The following is an 18,655-nucleotide window of genomic DNA, read 5'->3' as shown; positions in this document are numbered from 1 at the left end:
GGTCGGACAGTTCCTCAGGATGCGGCGAATCTGTTCCTCTGAGTCCAGATTCGAGGCACAAGCCTCGGATCTGAAAGGCCGTTTTCTGGCTCGTGGTTATAGCCGGAGATCTATTCAACACGGCTATGATCGCGCCAGAAGAACGCCGCGTGAGACTCTACTGCACTCACTCAACAAGCGGACCGACAAGGACGGAGCTGGTCCTATTTGTTTTATCTCAACGTACAACCACGAGTGGGGCAATATGCGCTCCATCCTTGCTAAACATTGGTCCGTTTTAGGGACTGAACCCTCTCTGGCGGCCTTCCTGGGTCCTAACCCACAGATGACGTCGAGGAGGTGTAAAAACCTCAACGACTTACTGGTGCGTAGCCACTATGTCCCTACCCCGAACAACCCATTCGGTACGAGGGGTCCCAATAAGGGTTGTTTCCCTTGCGGGCACTGTCTTGCCTGCACCAATGTCCTGCGATGCTCTAGTTTTACATCTACGGATGGAACTAGAAAATATGACATCAGAGAACGAATTTCTTGTGGTACAACTAACGTGATCTACTACGCCACGTGTCCCTGCCCGAAGGTTTATGTGGGCTTAACTACTCGTGAATTGAGAGTTAGGGTCCGTGGGCATGTGCGGGACATTGGTGCGGCCAGAACGGTGCCTGATGTCTTTGAACTTAAGTCAATCCCACGTCATTTCAGGTTGCACCACAAATGTGATGCAAAATTACTGAGTGTGAGAGGCATTGACGTCTTACATCTGGGTGTTCGGGGTGGGGACAATAAAAAGTTGCTGGCGCAAAAAGAAACAAAATGGATAGTGCAACTTGGCACTATGGCACCAAAGGGCCTAAACGAGGCATTAAGTTTTGCCCCTTACTTGTAGATATTGCTCCATATTGCTCATGGCGTGTTTATTCTATTATTTACCTCCTCAGCGGTCCTAATTTGTATGTTGGTACCGTATTAATATCTCTCCTTACCGGGGCCTCCATACCCGATAGCAGTCGGGTGGTTGTTTTTATGCTATTTTAATTGTTTTTTTTGGGTTTCTGTTTATGTGATTTTAACTGTTTTTTGTCTATATCAATAGTGAACCAAAGTAATGTTGTGCCCAGAGGTGTTCCCTGTTATGCCATCATGTGGCCCCGTCAATCTCCACTACCAACTGTGATGTAAAGACTCCATCAAGTACCACTACAGTGCAACTGAATAGGATGATTCACACCCAATACCATGGACACTTCACCCATGAAGCAGGAAATATATGAACAGCAGCAGTGAATTGACATATCGAGACTGGATTATTTTTCTGTTAACCCCTTAGTGACAGAGCCAATTTGGTACTTAATGACCAGGCCAATTTTTGCAATTCTGACCACTGTCACTTTATGAGGTTATAACTCTGGAACGCTTCAACGGATCCCGCTGATTCTGAGACTGTTTTTTCGTGACATATTGTACTTCATGTTAGTGGTAACATTTCTTCGATATTACTTGCGATATTTTATGAAAAAAACGGAAATATGGCGAAAATTTTTAAAATTTTGCAATTTTCAAACTTTGTATTTTTATGCCCTTAAATCAGAGAGATATGTCACGAAAAATAGTTAATAAATAACATTTCCCACATGTCTACTTTACATCAGCACAATTTTGGAAACAAAATTTTTTTTTGTTAGGGAGTTATAAGGGTTAAAATTTGACCAGCAATTTCTCATTTTTACAACACCATTTTTTTTTAGGGACCACATCACATTTGAAGTCATTTTGAGGGGTCTATATGATAGAAAATAATGAAGTGTGACACCATTCTAAAAACTACACCCCTCAAGGTTCTCAAAACCACATTCAAGAAGTTTATTAACCCTTTACGTGCTTCACAGGATCTGAAACAATGTGGAAGGAAAAAATGAACATTTAACTTTTTTTTGCAAACATCTTAATTCAGAACCATTTTTTTTATTTTCACAAGTGTAAAAACAGAAATGTAACCATAAATTTTGTTATGCAATTTCTCCTGAATACGCCAATACCCCATATGTGGGGGTAAACCACTTTTTGGGCGCACCGCAGAACTTAGAAGTGAAGGAGCGCCGTTTGACTTTTTCAATGCAGAATTGGCTGGAATTGAGATCGGACGCCATGTCACGTTTAGAGAGCCCCTGATGTGCCTAAACAGTGGAAACATTCCACAAGTGACACCATTTTGGAAACTAGACCCCTTAAGGAACTTATCTAGATGTGTGGTGAGCACTTTGAACCCCCAAGTGCTTCACAGAAGTTTATAACGTAGAGCCGTGAAAATAAAAAATCGCTTTTGTTTACACAAAAATGATCTTTTTGCGCACAAATTTTTATTTTCACAAGGGTAACAGGAGAAATTAGACCACTAAAGTTGTTGTGCAATTTCTCCTGAGTATGTCGATACCCAATATGTGGGGGTAAACCACTGTTTGGGCGCACAGCAGAGCTTGGAAGAGAAAGAGTGCCGTTTTACTTTTTCAATGTAGAATTGGCTGGAATTGAGATCGGACGCCATGTCGCGTTTGGAGAGCCCGTGATGTGCCTAAACAGTGGAAACCCCCCACAAGTGACACCATTTTGGAATCTAGACCCCTTAAGAAACTTATCTAGATGTGTGGCGAGCACTTTGAACCCCCATGTGCTTCACAGAAGTTTATAACGTAGAGCCGTGAAAAAAAAAAAATTGCATTTTTTCTACAAAAATGATCTTTTTGCGCACAAATTTTTATTTTCACAAGGGTAACAGGAGAAATTAGACCACTAAAGTTGTTGTGCAATTTCTCCTGAGTACGTCGATACCCAATATGTGGGGGTAAACCACTGTTTGGGCGCACCGCAGAGCTTGAAAGAGAAAGAGTGCCGTTTTACTTTTTCAATGTAGAATTGGCTGGAATTGAGATCGGACGCCATGTCGCGTTTGGAGAGCCCCTGATGTGCCTAAACAGTAGAAATCCCCCACAAGTGACCCCATTTTGGAAACTAGACCCCCCATGGAACTTATCTAGATGTGTGGGGAGAACCTTGAATGACCAAGTGCTTCACAGAAGTTTATAATGCAGAGCCGTGAAAATAAAAAATATTTTTTTTTCCACAAAAAAGATTTTTTAGCCCCCAAGTTTTTATTTTCACAAGGGTAACAAGAGAAATTGGACCCCAAAAGTTGTTGTCCAATTTGTCCTGAGTATGCTGGTACCCCATATGTGGGGGTAAACCACTGTTTGGGCGCACGGCAGAGCTCGGAAGGAAGGAGCGCCTTTTTGGAATGCAGACTTTGATAGAATGGTCTGCGGGTATTATGTTGCGTTTGCAGAGCCCCTGATGTACTTAACCAGCAGAAACCCTCCACAAGTGACCCCATTTTGGAAACTAGACCCCCCCAAGGAACTTATCTAGATGTGTGGTGAGAACTTTGAATGCCCAAGTGCTTCACAGAAGTTTAGAATGCAGAGTCGTGAAAATAAAAAATATTTTTTTTTCCACAAAAAAGATATTGTAGCCCCCAAGTTTTTATTTTCACAAGGGTACCAGGAGAAATTGGACTGCAATAGTTGTTGTCCAATTTATCCCGAGTACGCTGATGTGCCATATGTGAGGGTAAACCACTGTTTGGGCGCACGGCAGCGCTCGGAAGGGAAGGAGCGCCTTTTTGGAATGCAGACTTTGATAGAATGGTCTGTGGGCATTATGTTGCGATTGCAGAGCCCCTGATGTACCTAAACTGTAGTAACCCCCCACAAGTGACCCCATTTTGGAAACTAGACCCCCCAAGGAACTTATCTAGATGTGTGGTGAGAACTTTGAATGCCCAAGTGCTTCACAGAAGTTTAGAATGCAGAGTCGTGAAAATAAAAAAAAAAATTTTTTCACAAAAAAGATATTGTAGCCACCAAGTTTTTATTTTCACAAAAGTAACAAGAGAAATTGGACCCTAGAAGTTGTTGTCCAATTTATCCCGAGTACACTGATGCCCCATATGTGGGGGTAACCCACTGTTTGGGCGCACGGCAGAGCTCAGAAGGGAGGGAGCACCATTTGACTTTTTGAGCGCAAAATTGGCTGTCGTGTTTGGAGACCCCCTGATGTACCTAAACAGTGGAAACCCCCCAATTCTAGCTCCAACCCTAACCCCAACACACCCCTAACCCTAATCCCAACCTGATCCATAATCCTAATCACTAACCCTAACGATAATCCCAACCCTTACCCCAAAACAACCCTAATGTCAACCCTAACCATAACCCTAATCAAAACCCTAAATCCAACACAACCCTAATCCTAATCTCAACCATAACCTCAAACCTAACCCTAATCCCAATACACCCCTAATCACAACCCTAACCTTAACCCTAATCCCAAACCTAACCCTAATCCCAAGCGTAACCCTAATACCAACCCTAATCCAAACCCTAACCCTAATCCCAGCTCTAACCCTAACTTTAGCCCCAACCCTAGCCCTAACTTAAGCCCCAACCCTAACCCTAGCCCTAAGGCTACTTTCACACTTGCGTCGTTTGGCATCCGTCGCAATCCGTCATTTTGGACAAGAAACGGATCCTGCAAATGTGCCCGCAGGATGCGTTTTTTGCCCATAGACTTGTATTGCCGACGGATCGTGACGGATGGCCACACGTCGCGTCCGTCGTGCACTGGATCAGTTGTGTTTTGGCGGACCGTCGGCACAAAAAAACGTTCAATGAAACTTTTTTTGTATGTCGCATCCGCCATTTCTGACCGCGCATGGGTGGCCGTAACTCCGCCCCCTCCTCCCCAGGACATAGATTGGGCAGCAGATGCGTTGAAAAACTACAGCTGCTGCCCACGTTGTGCACAATTTTCACAACGTGCGTCGGTATGTCGGGCCGACGCATTGCGACGGCCCCGTACCGACGTAAGTGTGAAAGAAGCCTAACCCTAAATTTAGCCCCAACCCTAACCCTAAATTTAGCCCCAACCCTAACCCTAAATTTAGCCCTAGCCCTAACCCTACCCCTAACCCTAACCCTACCCCTAACCCTACCCCTAACCCTACCCCTACCCCTAACCCTAACCCTACCCCTAACCCTACCCCTAACCCTAATTTTAGCCCCAACTGCTGTTCTCCTGCCGGCCGGCAGATGGAGACAGATGGCGGGCGCACTGCGCATGCGCCCGCCATTTTCTTCTGCCGGCGGCCAGGAGGAGCAGCAACAGGATCCAGGGACACAGGTGAGTATTGTAGGGTCCCCGAATCCCCCTATTTCTCTGTCCTCTGATGTGCGATCACAGTTAATTACCGGCGATCGCAAAACAGGGGTCGGTAAAACCGACCCCGATCATGCTCTTTGGGGTCTCGGCTATCCCCGGCAGCCGAGGCCCCAAAGATTCTCGCGGGGCCGGCCGGCGGGCGCACTGCGCATGCGCCCGCCATTTTTAAGATGGCGGCGCCCACCGGGAGCCACGAGGAGCATCGGGGGAGCTAGGTGAGTATTGGGGGGCCGCCTGGGACCCCTTTTCTCTGTCCTCCGATGTGCGATCACATCGGAGGACAGAGAAATTAAAAAGAGATCGCTTTTTTTTTTTTGCGATCGCCGGTAAACGGTTAATTACCGGCGATCGCAAATGCGGGGTGGGTTAAAAACCCCCCGAATCATGTTCTCTCTGGAGAAAATCAGCCTCAGGGGGGCGCTATTCACTTTTTCCACAGCGCCGTTAATTAACGGTGCTGTGGTTTAAGTACCCTTAGCGGCCGCCGTTAAAAGGCGTATCGACGGTCGCTAAGGGGTTAATAATGCCTTTGTATGTATTCATGGGTGTATTTGAGGCCTCGAAACGCGCATCGGGGACCACCACCTCCCGACTGTCTCCCCACCCTGCCCTGCAATTAGGTAATCTTATGTCCTTACGCTGGTCACTATGACTTTGAGTACTTTTGTATAAGCTGCAACAGGGACGGCACTTTTTGTGCGCATAGGCGCCTACTTGTTAGGTTGAGGCACATTTGTGTTTCTATTTACCCGTGTCTCTATTTACCTGTGGACTTTATAACCCCTGGTGCTGTGCTTTTATTGATTTATATGGTTTCAGTACCATTACGATGGTTAATCGAATACTTTTACGCAGTATATGGGGCTAGATTCCTTTCAGGTTGGACACACGTGTGTCCATGGGCATATTTCCATCTACATTTGTGCTTCAGCCTTGTTCCCCCCTCGGTTTTTGGGAGGGGGTGGGCGGGGGCTCGGGGGAGTAGGAGTATGGGGGTTACTTGTTAGCATATTCTAAGCTCTCATCGTTGTTCAAATTACTCCATGATATTTGATATGAGATTTAATGTTTTTTTATTGGTTTTGGAATAAAGTTTATCATAATTGTTCATCTATGCTCAGTTGTTTCTCCTTGAACTATGATATGTTTTGAGCGGATTAAGTGAGTTCGGGGTTCACGGGCGGTACTTTCGCCGGGACCCGTTATCTCACACTATGTATTTGGGATCCTTGTTTTTAATTGCTAACAGAGCAGGCACCCATTAAATATGAGTGAGCCAGAGTAGTTTGCAAAAGAAAAGTGCTGCAAAATTCCAGTTGAAAGGTGTAAGAAGCTTGTTGAAGGTTATAGGAAGCGATTGATTACAGTTATTTATTCCGAAGGGTGTGCAAGCGAATATTAAGTTGAGGATGCCAACAATTTTGTCCGGCCCATTTTTGGGTTTTTGTGTGAAATTACGGTATGTCCAATTTGCCTTTTTCTTTAGTGTTTTTTGTGTTGTTCCAATGCACACAAATGAAATAAACATGTTTCTAACAAAACATGTGTAATTGCGATAATTTTCTGAGAGAAACACTTCATTTTCTGGAACAATTTCAATCAAGGGTGCCAACACTTTCGGCCATGACTGTATATACATCAGCCGTAATGCATCCTATGTGTTGTATATACAGCAGTTTCAGTGTATTCTATGTGATCTATATACAAAATACCAGTATCACTGTCGCCTATGTGATGTATACAGCAATCTGTGTCTCCTGTGTGATGTTTACACATCAGCCTCAGTGTCTGCTATGTGATGTGAATGTAGCACTGAGTACCTTGTTTGAAGTGTTCAGATCACTGACTCTGTCCCATTCTAATTGATTCAATTTGAAAACGGATGACTTCCCTTTATGCTGCACTCTGGGGTCTTGTGTCATTGTATAGGAAAGATTCAGGTGGGAGAGTGTTGGTGTCTCTAATAAATTGGCAGTTCACAGTATAATAATGTTGGATGAAACAAGACTGAATACAAAACCTTCACAGCTCTCTACACATCATAGGGGAAATTTCATGACACTTTCTCTCCATCTACCTGATGATCCTGAGGAACATTGGGATTTTCTTGTTTATTGTCCTGTAGAAGAAGAGAGCGGGGACATCTCTCTGGTGTTTTCCTCTTTCTGGATTGAACTGAAGGAAATACATACATGGACTTAATACTTTTTTTTGCATACAGATAATTATAGGTGATGTGTATTTAGTCCTGTCTATTACCTGGTGATGTGAGGGGCCGGGGAACCTCTAACATGACGTCCTCGTACAGATCTTTGTGTCCTTCTAAATACTCCCACTCCTCCATAGAGAAATAGACGGCGACATCCTGACACCTTATAGGAACCTGACACATACAATAATACCGTCATCACCCTGATCCCTTCAAAACATTGCTTTATATTTTCCCAGCAGGGTCACCTCTCCAGTCAGCAGCTCAATCATCTTGTAAGTGAGTTCTAGGATCTTCTGGTCATTGATGTCCTCATGTTCCAGGGGGTGAGCTGGAGGTCCCGTGTTTGGGCTCAGGGTTCTTCCCCATCTCTCACACACAGGGGCCTGACAGCGCTCACTAGAGGTCTTCTTCACTACTGTGTAATCCTGGTTATGGAGAGACACGTTAATAAATCTCACTACAGACATTTCCAGAGTCCTCACCTCTCCAGTTCTGTCCATCTGTTATTCCCAAAGATAAGAATGATGTAATGTGACGTCATCAGAATCTCTTACCTCTCCAGTAAGCCGAAAAAGGATCTCCAGGGTGAGGTGTAATATCCTCTCCACCACCTTGTCCCTGTCCCTATCCATCCTTGACTGGTCAATCAGGAAAATTCACTTATTTAGAAGATCTCTTCTAAGAGGATCTGATATTATAGGGACCTGAATGGGGAGAAGATGACGTTGTAACATCATAAAGATCCCATGTAAGAAATCTCTGGAGCTTGTTACCGGCTTCCCATGAACACTACATCTAGTCATGGGAACCATCATGACTCCGGCATAACACACAATCCAATTATAGTCAAAGAAATTTACCGTAAATTATCTCCAATCCAACAGCAAAAACAGAAAAAATCTCAAAGAAAAATCTAATATATCTGAATCTTTATTAAATGTTTAATAATATCAAGACATAGAGTTATGAAGAGCAGGGAACATCCATAGAAATCAAGACGGGAGAACTGGGGATGTCAGTAACAGATAATGTCAAAACATCAATATATCCTGATAGTGACAACAGAGAGCGGGCCACAACCATAAAGGAAATTGTACAGTAACAGAGCAGCAAGCGACATCAGCAGGGAAGTGACCTAATTCCCTTAACCTTCTGGCTGTCACTGAAACGTGGATCCAGCAGTCGGACACCATGCTGCTTTCTTGTATAGTGTGTGCCACGGTTTCAACATTGACTGTGGCCAAGGAACACTGTGAGTGACAGCTCAGCTGCCCTATGGGATCTGAGTGTGCTGAACTGTCAGTTTTGTGAGTGACAGACCAGTCATCCAGTCTGATCAGGGGCATGCTGGGTTGTCAATGTTTTGATTGACAGCCCTGCTGCACAATCTGGTTTAGTCTGCGGGTGTTTCCCAAGGTGCCTCCCCTTAATCATTTGCAAGGTATATAGCTGGCTGTTAGTAGTCAATGTCAGTTATAGATTTGCTTAACCTACGTGTGTTTGCATAGCCCTGTGTCTCTTTCCTCTGACCTTGTTGCCGGAAATAGGATTTGTCTTGACTATTCTTGTAGGTTATCGCTCCTGCTCTTGACACTCTCTGACTTCAGATATCTGACCCAGGACTTGGTCTCTTAACTATTTATTTGTTTTACTACCTTGTCTTGATGTGCCATTCTGGCATTTGACCCCGGACTGTATCATGACCACGCCTTTGACTTACCCCTCTGTACTACGAGCCTTCCTGGTATCTGACCTTGGACCTACCCTTTCTCATGGTTTGCCTGTGAGTAGTGAGAGTCACAGTGGGATACAATTTTCACATACCCCAAGACCCGAGAGCAGACAAGGTGGAGGTGTTGGTCTGCTTCTTTCATTAGAATGTGCTTTCCAGGTTATTTCCCCAGTACTTTCCCTTTTGTTTCCTTCATTCGCAGTCCATGCCCTTCAAACCCTTCTCCCTGCGAATGACGGTTGTGTATTGAAAAAGAAACATGCTTTCTTGTAGTAACATGATAACCTCCTCACTATGTACATATATATTACCAGCTTAATGGATACTCTAAAAAATAACTTTTATTTATAACAATTAAAACCTAGTATATCCAATAAAGTGTCAATAAATCAAGAAACCCTCATAATGTCAGGATACACCAGTAAGCATAAATTGCCTAACGCTGTCTCAATCAAATGTGATCAGTTGACAGCAAGCTCCATATTGGATTCATTTGTTCCTGAATATTAATAATAAGACTAGACAACATATAAAGTGCCCTAGTGCATCAAAAGTGAAAGGAAAAGAAAAATGTGTGGCTCTCACCAATTTTATATGCAGGCAGCATCTGAGTTGTAGAGATGTTCTCCTTAATCTACCCTGTTGTGGCTCTTCTTCCTCTCCTCTTCCCCTTATTTCCTCAAAGCTCAGTCATAGGCCCACTCCTCTTTTCCCTATATACTGCCCCTATTGGACAATTGGACAACACATCAAATTATTTTCCAGGACCATTTCTCTGCTGATGACACCGAATTGTATACATCTTCTCCTGACATTACTTCCATCTCGATACAAAATACCAGGGATTGTCTGTCTGTTGTCTCTAACATCATGTCCTCCCTCTATCTGAAACTAAATCTCTCCAAAACTGAAGTTTTTATCATTCCTCCCACCATTAACCTGCCAAATTCCTTGGGTGGTTCAACCATAACTCCCAAGCTGCACGCTTGCTGTCTAAGGCTACTTTCACACATCAGGTTTTCGCTGTAAGGCTAAATCCGGCTAAATTTCAAAAAAAGGATTCGGCGAGTTTTTTCCCATAGACTTGTATTAGTGCCGGATGACATTGCGTTTCGTACGGTTTTCGCCAGATCAATCTGCCGTTTCTGGAAAAACCGTCCATAGTAACGGTTTTTGTTTCCGGCACTTTTGGCTGTTTGCTAGAATGGGAGCCGGAAGGTGCTGGATCCGGAAAATGATGGATTCCGGCGCCGGATTCTGTTTTTTTAAACTGAGCATGCTCCAAATTTTTTTTTATCCAATAATCTAGATATGCTAGCCGGATTCGAAAAAATGGATCCGTCGCATCAGTTTTTCACAATCTGCGTCGGATCCGGTTTTTCCAACATTCACCGGATTGTGCCTGATGCAAAAAACCTGATGTGTGAAAGTATCCTTAGGCTGCTTTCACACATCAGTTTTTTGCCATCAGTCACAAGCCGGTGGCTCGATGAAATTGTGAAAAACTGATGCGACGGATCTGTTTTTCCGTCAGATCCGACTAGCGGATCCAGCAAAAAAAGGATCTGTCGCATCAGTTTTTCATCTGTTTCTTCCTGTTTTTTATCCGTTTTACGATGGATTACGACGGATCTGTTTTTTAAAATGCCCATGGGAGGCTCCCAAACCTTAATGGCTATTGAAAACCTATATATACAGTGTTTCTACAGCTCATCTTTGACAGGTTGAAGAGCAAGTGGCAAAGATGGAAGGCGTGATGGCAAACATTCTGAAGATTTATGCGGATTTCACTTTTGAGGCAAGTCGTCTGGAATCGATTGTTCTGGAAAAGGAGCGAAAAAGACAGCGCATCATGCATCAGCGTCGACGTCGTTTTTGGATCCACCCAATTACAGCACAGAGAATGACACGTGGGGTGTATTCAACATTATAAATGGAGTTAAGAGGAAACCCTGAGAAGTTTTTCAGCTACGTTCGGATGAAAGCGGAGAACTTCGATTTCTTTTGGTGGAATGGATTGGACACCTCATCAGAAGAAGTGACACAAATTGCCGCTTCTCCACTTCACCGGTGGAGCGTCTGATGGTGACTCTTCAGTAAGCCATTTTTATTGTATCTCCTACTGGTAAAGCAGACTGATATCTGTAATGTTGTTGCTGGTATTTTGTACTAATTATTGCCTTGCCTTTCTTCACAGATTCCTTGCAACTGGAGAGTGCCTTTCATCACTCCATTTCCAATTCAGGCTCAGGATTTCCACCATATCGGGGATTGTTAAGCACACCTGCCATGCATTGTGGGACTGTCTACATGAAGAATTTATCCCACATCCCACAACGGAGAGTTGGCTGGACATTGCCGAAAATTTCCCCAAAATTTGTCAGTTTCCCAGATGCTTGGGGGCAGTGGATGGGAAACATATTTGTATCGTGAAACCTGCTGCATCTGGCTCTGAATATTTCAACTACAAGAAATATTTTTCCATTGTGCTCATGACCATTGCAGATGCACAATACAAGTTTACAGCGATTGATATTGGGGCCTATGGCCGCTCCAATGATTCTAAAGTTTTGAAAGTGTCTGCAATGGGGCGTCATTTGTATGGAAACACCTTCCAAATTCCACCACCAAGACCACTTCCAGAAACCTCTGGAACACCAATGCCTTTTGTATGTGTTGGAGATGAAGCTTTCCAACTCTCGGAACACCTGCTGAAGCCATACTCAAGTAGTGGATTGACGCCAACTAAAAGAGTTTTTAATTACTGCCTACCACGAGCACGAAGAATGGAGGAGTGCGCTTTTGGGATTCTAACATCCAAATGGTGAGTTCTGTTGACCGCAATTAACCTGAAGACTGACACTGTGGATGAGGTGGTGAAAGCTTGTGTGGTCCTGCACAATTTTGTAATATGCAAGGAACAGATTGCCATTGATGACAACTTCAAACCACCTTGAATGCTTATTATAACATTACTTTTAGAAGTTCTGTGTCAGTTTCCAGAATGAGGGACACATTTGCTGAATACTTTATTTCACCTCAAGGAAGAGTACACTGGCAGGATGAGGTAGTTTGAAAACTTTGTCTTGTACCTTGGACCTTGTTACCCAAAGTATTGAACCTTGTTTTATCCAAATTATTGGACCTGGTTGAGGTTTACCCAAAGTATTGTACCTGGTTGGGTTTTACCCAAAGTATTGTACCTTGTTTTACCCAAAGTATTGTACCTTGTTTTACCCAGAGTATTTAACCTTATGATTAAATAAATGAAAGACAAAATATTTTAAACAAAAAAAATATTTTATGATTTACAAATTTTAAAAAATATTTACAAGTTAAGGTAGTGTGGGGTGGAGATACTACTGGAGGGGCTGTCAGATTGGACCACTTCGACAGTGGGAGTGTGGAGAGAGGATTGTGTGTGGTGAAGGATCCGAAGGCAAAACAGAAGGTGAAGGGGTGGAGAAAGAGAATGGGTGGACATAAAACTGGGATTAGGGATGGGAATTTGGAAGGCTTGAGGGGTGGAGGGATTGGAAGGTGGTGGGTGGAGTAGAAGGTTGTGTTTGAGGCATGATGGGGGTGGAAGGAGACTGGTGGTAGTGGGCAGGAAGTAGAGTTTAAGCAGGGAGTGGATGCATAGGTGATGTTTTTGGGAACTGGTACGGGGCAGGAAGATGGTATTGTATAGGAGGGGGAGGAGGGACAGTGGCTGAAGGGGAGGCAGGTGCTGGAGGAACTACCGTGGCGCGTGGAGGGGCTTGGGAGCTAACATGCGCCAGGGCAAACTGGCAGGCTTGCATTACATGCATCTGCTGGTCAAGAGATAGCTTGTCTATGCGCTCGACTACTGCCTGGAAAAAGGAGTGATTTGGCGATTTACTTGCATCTGAATGCATCCGATCCAGACGCGTGTGCAACTCAAGAATACTGTTGTTGAACAGGTTAAATTCAACACTCATTTGCTCAGACAACAGTTTGAGAGAGTTCTGGAAGGCTGCATTTAGATGCAAGAACTCGCGCACATAGCTCTTTTCCTGACCCCTCTGGCGCTGCCGCCCAAAACCCAAAGGTAATAATAATAATAATAATACTGTATTGTTATTGTTTGGCCCTGGCTGAAAGAAAAAAAAAAGGTTACACATGTAAACATTTTTACTTAGTTAATGGGGTGGGGAATATTTACCTTCTGCTAGCCATAGTCGACCGGAGGAACGACAGGGCTCTAGCATATTTGTACTTGCTCCTGCATCCTCCTGATCCACTCGGGGCCTGCATCTTTTTGTTGAAGCGATCCCTGAGTTACCGCCACCGCTTGATAACTCTTTCCCCTGTAAAGTGAAAGCACAAATTGATTAGTATACAGCACATAACATCCAGCAACATAACTGAACTGTGAATACTTACACACTTGTTTCTGAGCCCGAACCTCAAGGTCCTCCCAATGGTCCACAACTTCGTGGCAGACTTCCTCCCAAAGCCGACGGGTCACAACAACATCAGCGTGGCGGCAGTCCCCCATGTTCCACAGCGGCTCCAGCTCTCGTATTAGATCAATGAGGAGGTCAACATCTAGACTGGGCTCCTAACCGTCAGAGTCGGGAGCACGCTGTGAAGCCTGTTAAAAAAGACAAGAAACAAAAACATTATATTCAAATCATCAACATGAAGTGGAAAAATACATTAAAAAAAAAAAGGTACTTACTCGATGGCGACAGCCCCAACGCTCACGCTGACGACCCTGGGAAGAGCTTTGAGGATCTCTAGATCGAGCCCTAGAATCGGAAGACTTAAAAAAAATATTATGTGCTTGGATGTAGACGTATGTGTTGTGTGTACTGTGATGTCTGTGATGATGTGGTTCTGCAATGCATGAAAGAAACTTACAAAATGCGAGCCTGCTCCGGGTATTTCTCCACCCCGTCCGTCACCTTCTGAAAGCACCTCTGATGCTGCAGCTTCCTGTTAAACAAGAATTATGTATTAATAATATATATATATATATATATATATATTGAACATCACCAAAAAGAAGAAAAAAAGAAAAATATTTATTTGCCTCACAGCGCTGACGACGCGGGGGAGGGCTCCCAGAAGAAGACATTATCTTGGCTGGCTGGTGGCCTGGAAGGCTGTGGCTGGCCTGATAGGCTGTGGCTGGCTGCTGGCATGGTAGGCTGTGGCTGGCTGCTGGCCGGGTAGGCTGTGGCTGGCTGCTGGCCTGGTAGGCTGTGAAAAAAAGCAATAGTATAGACAAATCCACACCGTACAACACCCTCAGGTGCTGATGGTACCTGGTAGGCTGTGAAAAAAAGCAATAGTGTAGACAAATCCACACCGTACAACACCCTCAGGTGCTGATGGTACCTGGTAGGCTGTGGCTGGCTGCTGGCCTGGTAGGCTGTGGCTGGCTGCTGGCCTGGTAGGCCGTGGTTGGCTGCTGGCCTGGTAGGATGTGACTGGCTTCTGGTCTTGTAGGCTCTGGCTGGCTGCTGAACTTGAAGGCTGTGGCTGGCTCCTGGCCTGGGGCAGGTTTTTGCTCTGGTTGCAGGTTTTTGCTCAGGCTGGCGTCAGGTTTTTGCTCAGGCTGGGGTCAGGTTCTTGCTCAGGCTGGCGTTTTGCTCTGGCTGGCAGCAGGTTCTTGCTTTCTGTCTTGCTTGCAGGCTGGAATATGGATGAGTGAAGCCCTACCTGGCAGGCTTTATATACACCTTTTCTAATTGGGGGCTGGCCAATTGTATCCTAATTACATAGGAGCATGCGCAGTTAAAAAAATGGAATCCGGCGCCAAATTCCATAATGATGGATCCGGCGCCCTCCGGTTCCCATAGGCTTCAATTCCATTCCATTCCGGATCCGGCGCTGTCCAGTTTTTCGCTGCAGACAAAAAATGTTACTTTGTCTGTTCTTTCCTGCCGCCTGATAAACAATTTCCAATGGATCCGGCGAACAACGGATGAAACGTGAGGCCATCCATCGCAATCCGTCGCTAATACAGCTCTATGAGAAAAAATGGATCCAGTAGCATCATTCTCCGGATCCATTTTTTTCAAAATTTGCCGGACTGAGCCTGACAGCAAAAAACTGATGTGTGAAAGCAGCCTACTTTGCGGATTTCCTGCAGATCTGCAGCGTTTTTTACCGTGCCGAAACGCTGCAGATCTGCAATTCATTTACATTACAATGTAAATCACTAGGGGGAAAAAACGCTGTGCTAATGGTGCAGAAAATTCCATGTGGAAACGCTGCGGATTAAAAGAAGTAGCATGTCACTTCTTTTTTGCGGATCAGCAGCGTTTTTGTACCCATTCCATTATAGAAATCCGCAGGGGTAAAAAAACGCAGTAAATCCACAAAAAATCCACAGTAAATCGGCAGCAAATCTGCACAAAAAAAGCATCAATTCCGCACCTGTGTTCTCTGCCAAGAGATGCAGAATCCGCACCAAAAATTCCTAAGCCTAATCCACAACGTGGGCACATAGCCTTAGGGTTATATTTGATAAATAAATTTCCTTCATTTCCAAAATCCAATTGTCCACATGTTCATGTCACCTGCATCTTAAAAACATCTCCTGATTACGATCGTTCTCACAATTGAAACTGAAAAATTCTTACTGTCTCTCTTATTCATTCTCATCTGAACTACTGCAACTCTTTACTGTTCGGTCTCCTCTAACCAAACTTTCTCCTCTCCAATCTGTCCTGAATGTGGCAGCCAGTATTGTATATCTGTCCAGCTGCTTCACCGATTCCTCCACCCCGTGCCAGTCATTGCACTGGTTACCAATCCACTACGCAGCACAATATAAACTTTTTGCTCTCACCTACAAAGCTCTCCACAGTTCTGCACCACCCTACATCTCCTCTCTCATCTCTGTATGTCAGCCGACCTGTTCTCTCCATTCTGCTACTGATTCAAGACTAACATCCTCTATCACTGCAGCTTTGCAACGCTGGGATCCTGGGTTCAAATCCCACAAAGGACAACAACTGCAAGGAGTTTGTATGTTCTCCCCGTGTTTGTGTGGGTTTCCTCCGGGTTCTCCGGTTTCCTCCCACACTCCAAAGACATACTGATAGGGATTCTAGATTGTGAGCCCCATTGGGGACAGTGCCAATGTCTGTAAAGTGCTGTGGAATTAATGGCGCTATGTGAATGAGTAAAAATAAATAAATTAACCTCGCACCTCCATCTCCAAGACTCCTCTCGTGCTGTGCCAGTCTTTTGGGATGCACTATTCCGGAAGATCCGATTAACACCTGGCCCCCATATTTTTAAGCATGTTTTAGAAACAGATCTCTTTATATAGGTATGTCACCTCACTAATCTAACTCCTCTTTTTTACTTATCCTCAAAACCTGGTTACTCTTATTTATCTGTCTCCACATCTTCCATGTACCCGAGAGCACTTAGTAGCTGCACGTAGACACACACTGGCAGATGACCGAATCATGCAGCTTTATATGAAAACCCTTATATATTCTAATGATGGCTGGACCATACATAACATTCTACCTATTGTGTCCCCCCTATTTCCTTATAGAGTGTAGCCTGTGACCAGGACCCTCACTTCTTGTGTAACTGTTGAACTATGTGTTACTTTGTGATGTCCCCGCTTAATTGTAAAGTGCTGCAGAATATGTTGGCGCTATATAAATGAAAATTATTATTAATATTAATCTAATCCAATACAGACTGATATAGCAACACAGACGAGAACACGTTCTGTCTCCTGGAATGTGACTGCAGCAGTGAGGGGGTTACTGGCCCCTGCCCCTGCCCCCGCCCAGTAATGGGGAATCTCCAGCACCTACCTCCACCTGCAGAGCTGCACAATAGTTATATGTTAGAGGTTGAATCCAAGTGGGTAAAGGACCTTTGGTGACGTCATGCCCATGTGACCATGTGAGGGGATGATGTCACAGGAAGGGGCGGGGCCTCCTCCTCCAGTGCACTGCAGAGCTGATACCAGGAAGCCTCATTTTGCTGTGGCTGTGGAGAGATTACACTGAGGAGCTGCATTATGGAGCAATGTCCTTTCTATACATAGGACTTAAGTGATCTGAGGGATTTTGGGGGCACAGATAATTGGGTGTTCCTACATGAGGGCTGCATGGTGAGGGAACAGGGTGATTTTGTGCTTGTGGTGCTGTGTGGGTTAGGGGGTGATATTATTTGTATGTACAGGGGTCTGTGTGGGGAAGAGAGGGAGCTGTTTCTTTCGTGGGGCTGGGGGTCTGTCTGGGGAAGAAGGGGATGCTGTTACTTACATGGGGCTGGACACCCATCGGACCCGAACCGGGACTATAATCTAACATGTTTTTCTTATCTTTCAGGGTACATCGGGGGCTTATCTGCAGCATTACAGCATGCTGTAAATAAGCCTCTGATGCCGATGGCCGCAGCTCATACTCGAATTTTGGGGTGACAGACTCCCTTTAAGGGAAAGATTGATATTATTTACATGAGAGTCTCTGCCTGACGGGACTGCACAGTGAGGACTGAGTAATATTTTGTACATATATCTGTTTTTTTTAATTAATAGCATTGGGTGACACAGGACTTTAGGTTTACGCTTGGCCACCGGGAGGCTCTAAATAAAAAAATGATATATATTGTGACAGCGTCACTGGTAATGTAATAGAGGGTAGATATGTTTCACTACGCCTAATGGCGTCAGTGATATAAAATTCACAGTTGCATTTCCTTCAGCACAGTAAGTGTTGCGAGGGTTAAGTTATGTTATGGGCTGGTTTCTAGGGGGACATTCATAGACCTCATGGGAGAGTGTCCCCCCCCATATCTTCCCCTTCAGAGCTACCACCACTGTGTGCTGACAGGACCTTAGTGAGGTCGCAGTCATGTGATCAATCAGTGATTAATGTAAGGTTATACACATGGGAAGAAGGAATCAATATCACCATTGCACACTGAATGGGAAACCACTGGGTAAATCTGATATGGAGAAGGACGTGGGGATCCTAGTTAATAATAAACTTACCTGGAGCAGCCAGTGCCAGGCAGCTGCTGCCAAGGCAAAAAGGATCATGGGTACCAATGGGTATCAATGGGTATCAATGGGTATTAAAAGAGGTCTGGACACACATGATGGGAGCTGTTGTGAATTCCGCTCTTGGGCTCCCTCCGGTGGTTGTAAGTGGCACTTTTTTGAGTTCTGCTCTTGGGCTCCCTCCGGTGGTTTTAAGTGGAATGGCTGCTCCTTGGATTTAGCAGTCTGCAGCTGCTTCCACTGATTGTCTTTCTGCTCGGCTATTTATGCCTGGCTCTTCCCTTCAGCCAGTGCCACTTGTCAATGGTTCTTGGTTGGATTCACATCTCTCTTGGATTTCCCTGATATCCTGACCAGTTCAGCAAAGATAAGTCCTTTCTTTGCTCTTTTCTGTCCTCATGTTGTGGACTTATTCGTTCTGTGCATT

At 44.6% G+C, this 18,655-nt stretch overlaps 2 protein-coding genes across 2 annotated transcripts in view; both read right to left on the bottom strand.

Moving 5' to 3' along the window:
- LOC138664054 (oocyte zinc finger protein XlCOF29-like) overlaps positions 1-17,077 on the bottom strand; it is a 39,532-nt gene extending 22,455 nt beyond the window's left edge. The window contains exons 1-5 of the mRNA XM_069750471.1: positions 17,033-17,077; positions 8,038-8,187; positions 7,729-7,908; positions 7,531-7,654; positions 7,349-7,446 (exon numbers count right to left, since the gene is read on the bottom strand). Coding sequence (XP_069606572.1) covers positions 7,349-7,446; positions 7,531-7,654; positions 7,729-7,908; positions 8,038-8,115 — 480 coding nt within the window. The 5' untranslated portion in view covers positions 8,116-8,187; positions 17,033-17,077. The remainder of the gene's footprint in view (positions 1-7,348; positions 7,447-7,530; positions 7,655-7,728; positions 7,909-8,037; positions 8,188-17,032) is intronic.
- Positions 1-18,655, bottom strand: part of LOC138664056 (zinc finger protein 665-like) — a 104,192-nt gene that overhangs the window by 21,205 nt on the left and 64,332 nt on the right. The window lies entirely within an intron of this gene.

The sequence above is a fragment of the Ranitomeya imitator genome, chromosome 2 (genome assembly GCF_032444005.1).
Source record: "Ranitomeya imitator isolate aRanImi1 chromosome 2, aRanImi1.pri, whole genome shotgun sequence".
Classification (NCBI taxonomy): domain Eukaryota; kingdom Metazoa; phylum Chordata; class Amphibia; order Anura; family Dendrobatidae; genus Ranitomeya; species Ranitomeya imitator.
The sequence above is the reverse complement of the archived record's forward strand: the minus strand, read 5'-3'. Positions and strand labels throughout refer to the sequence as shown.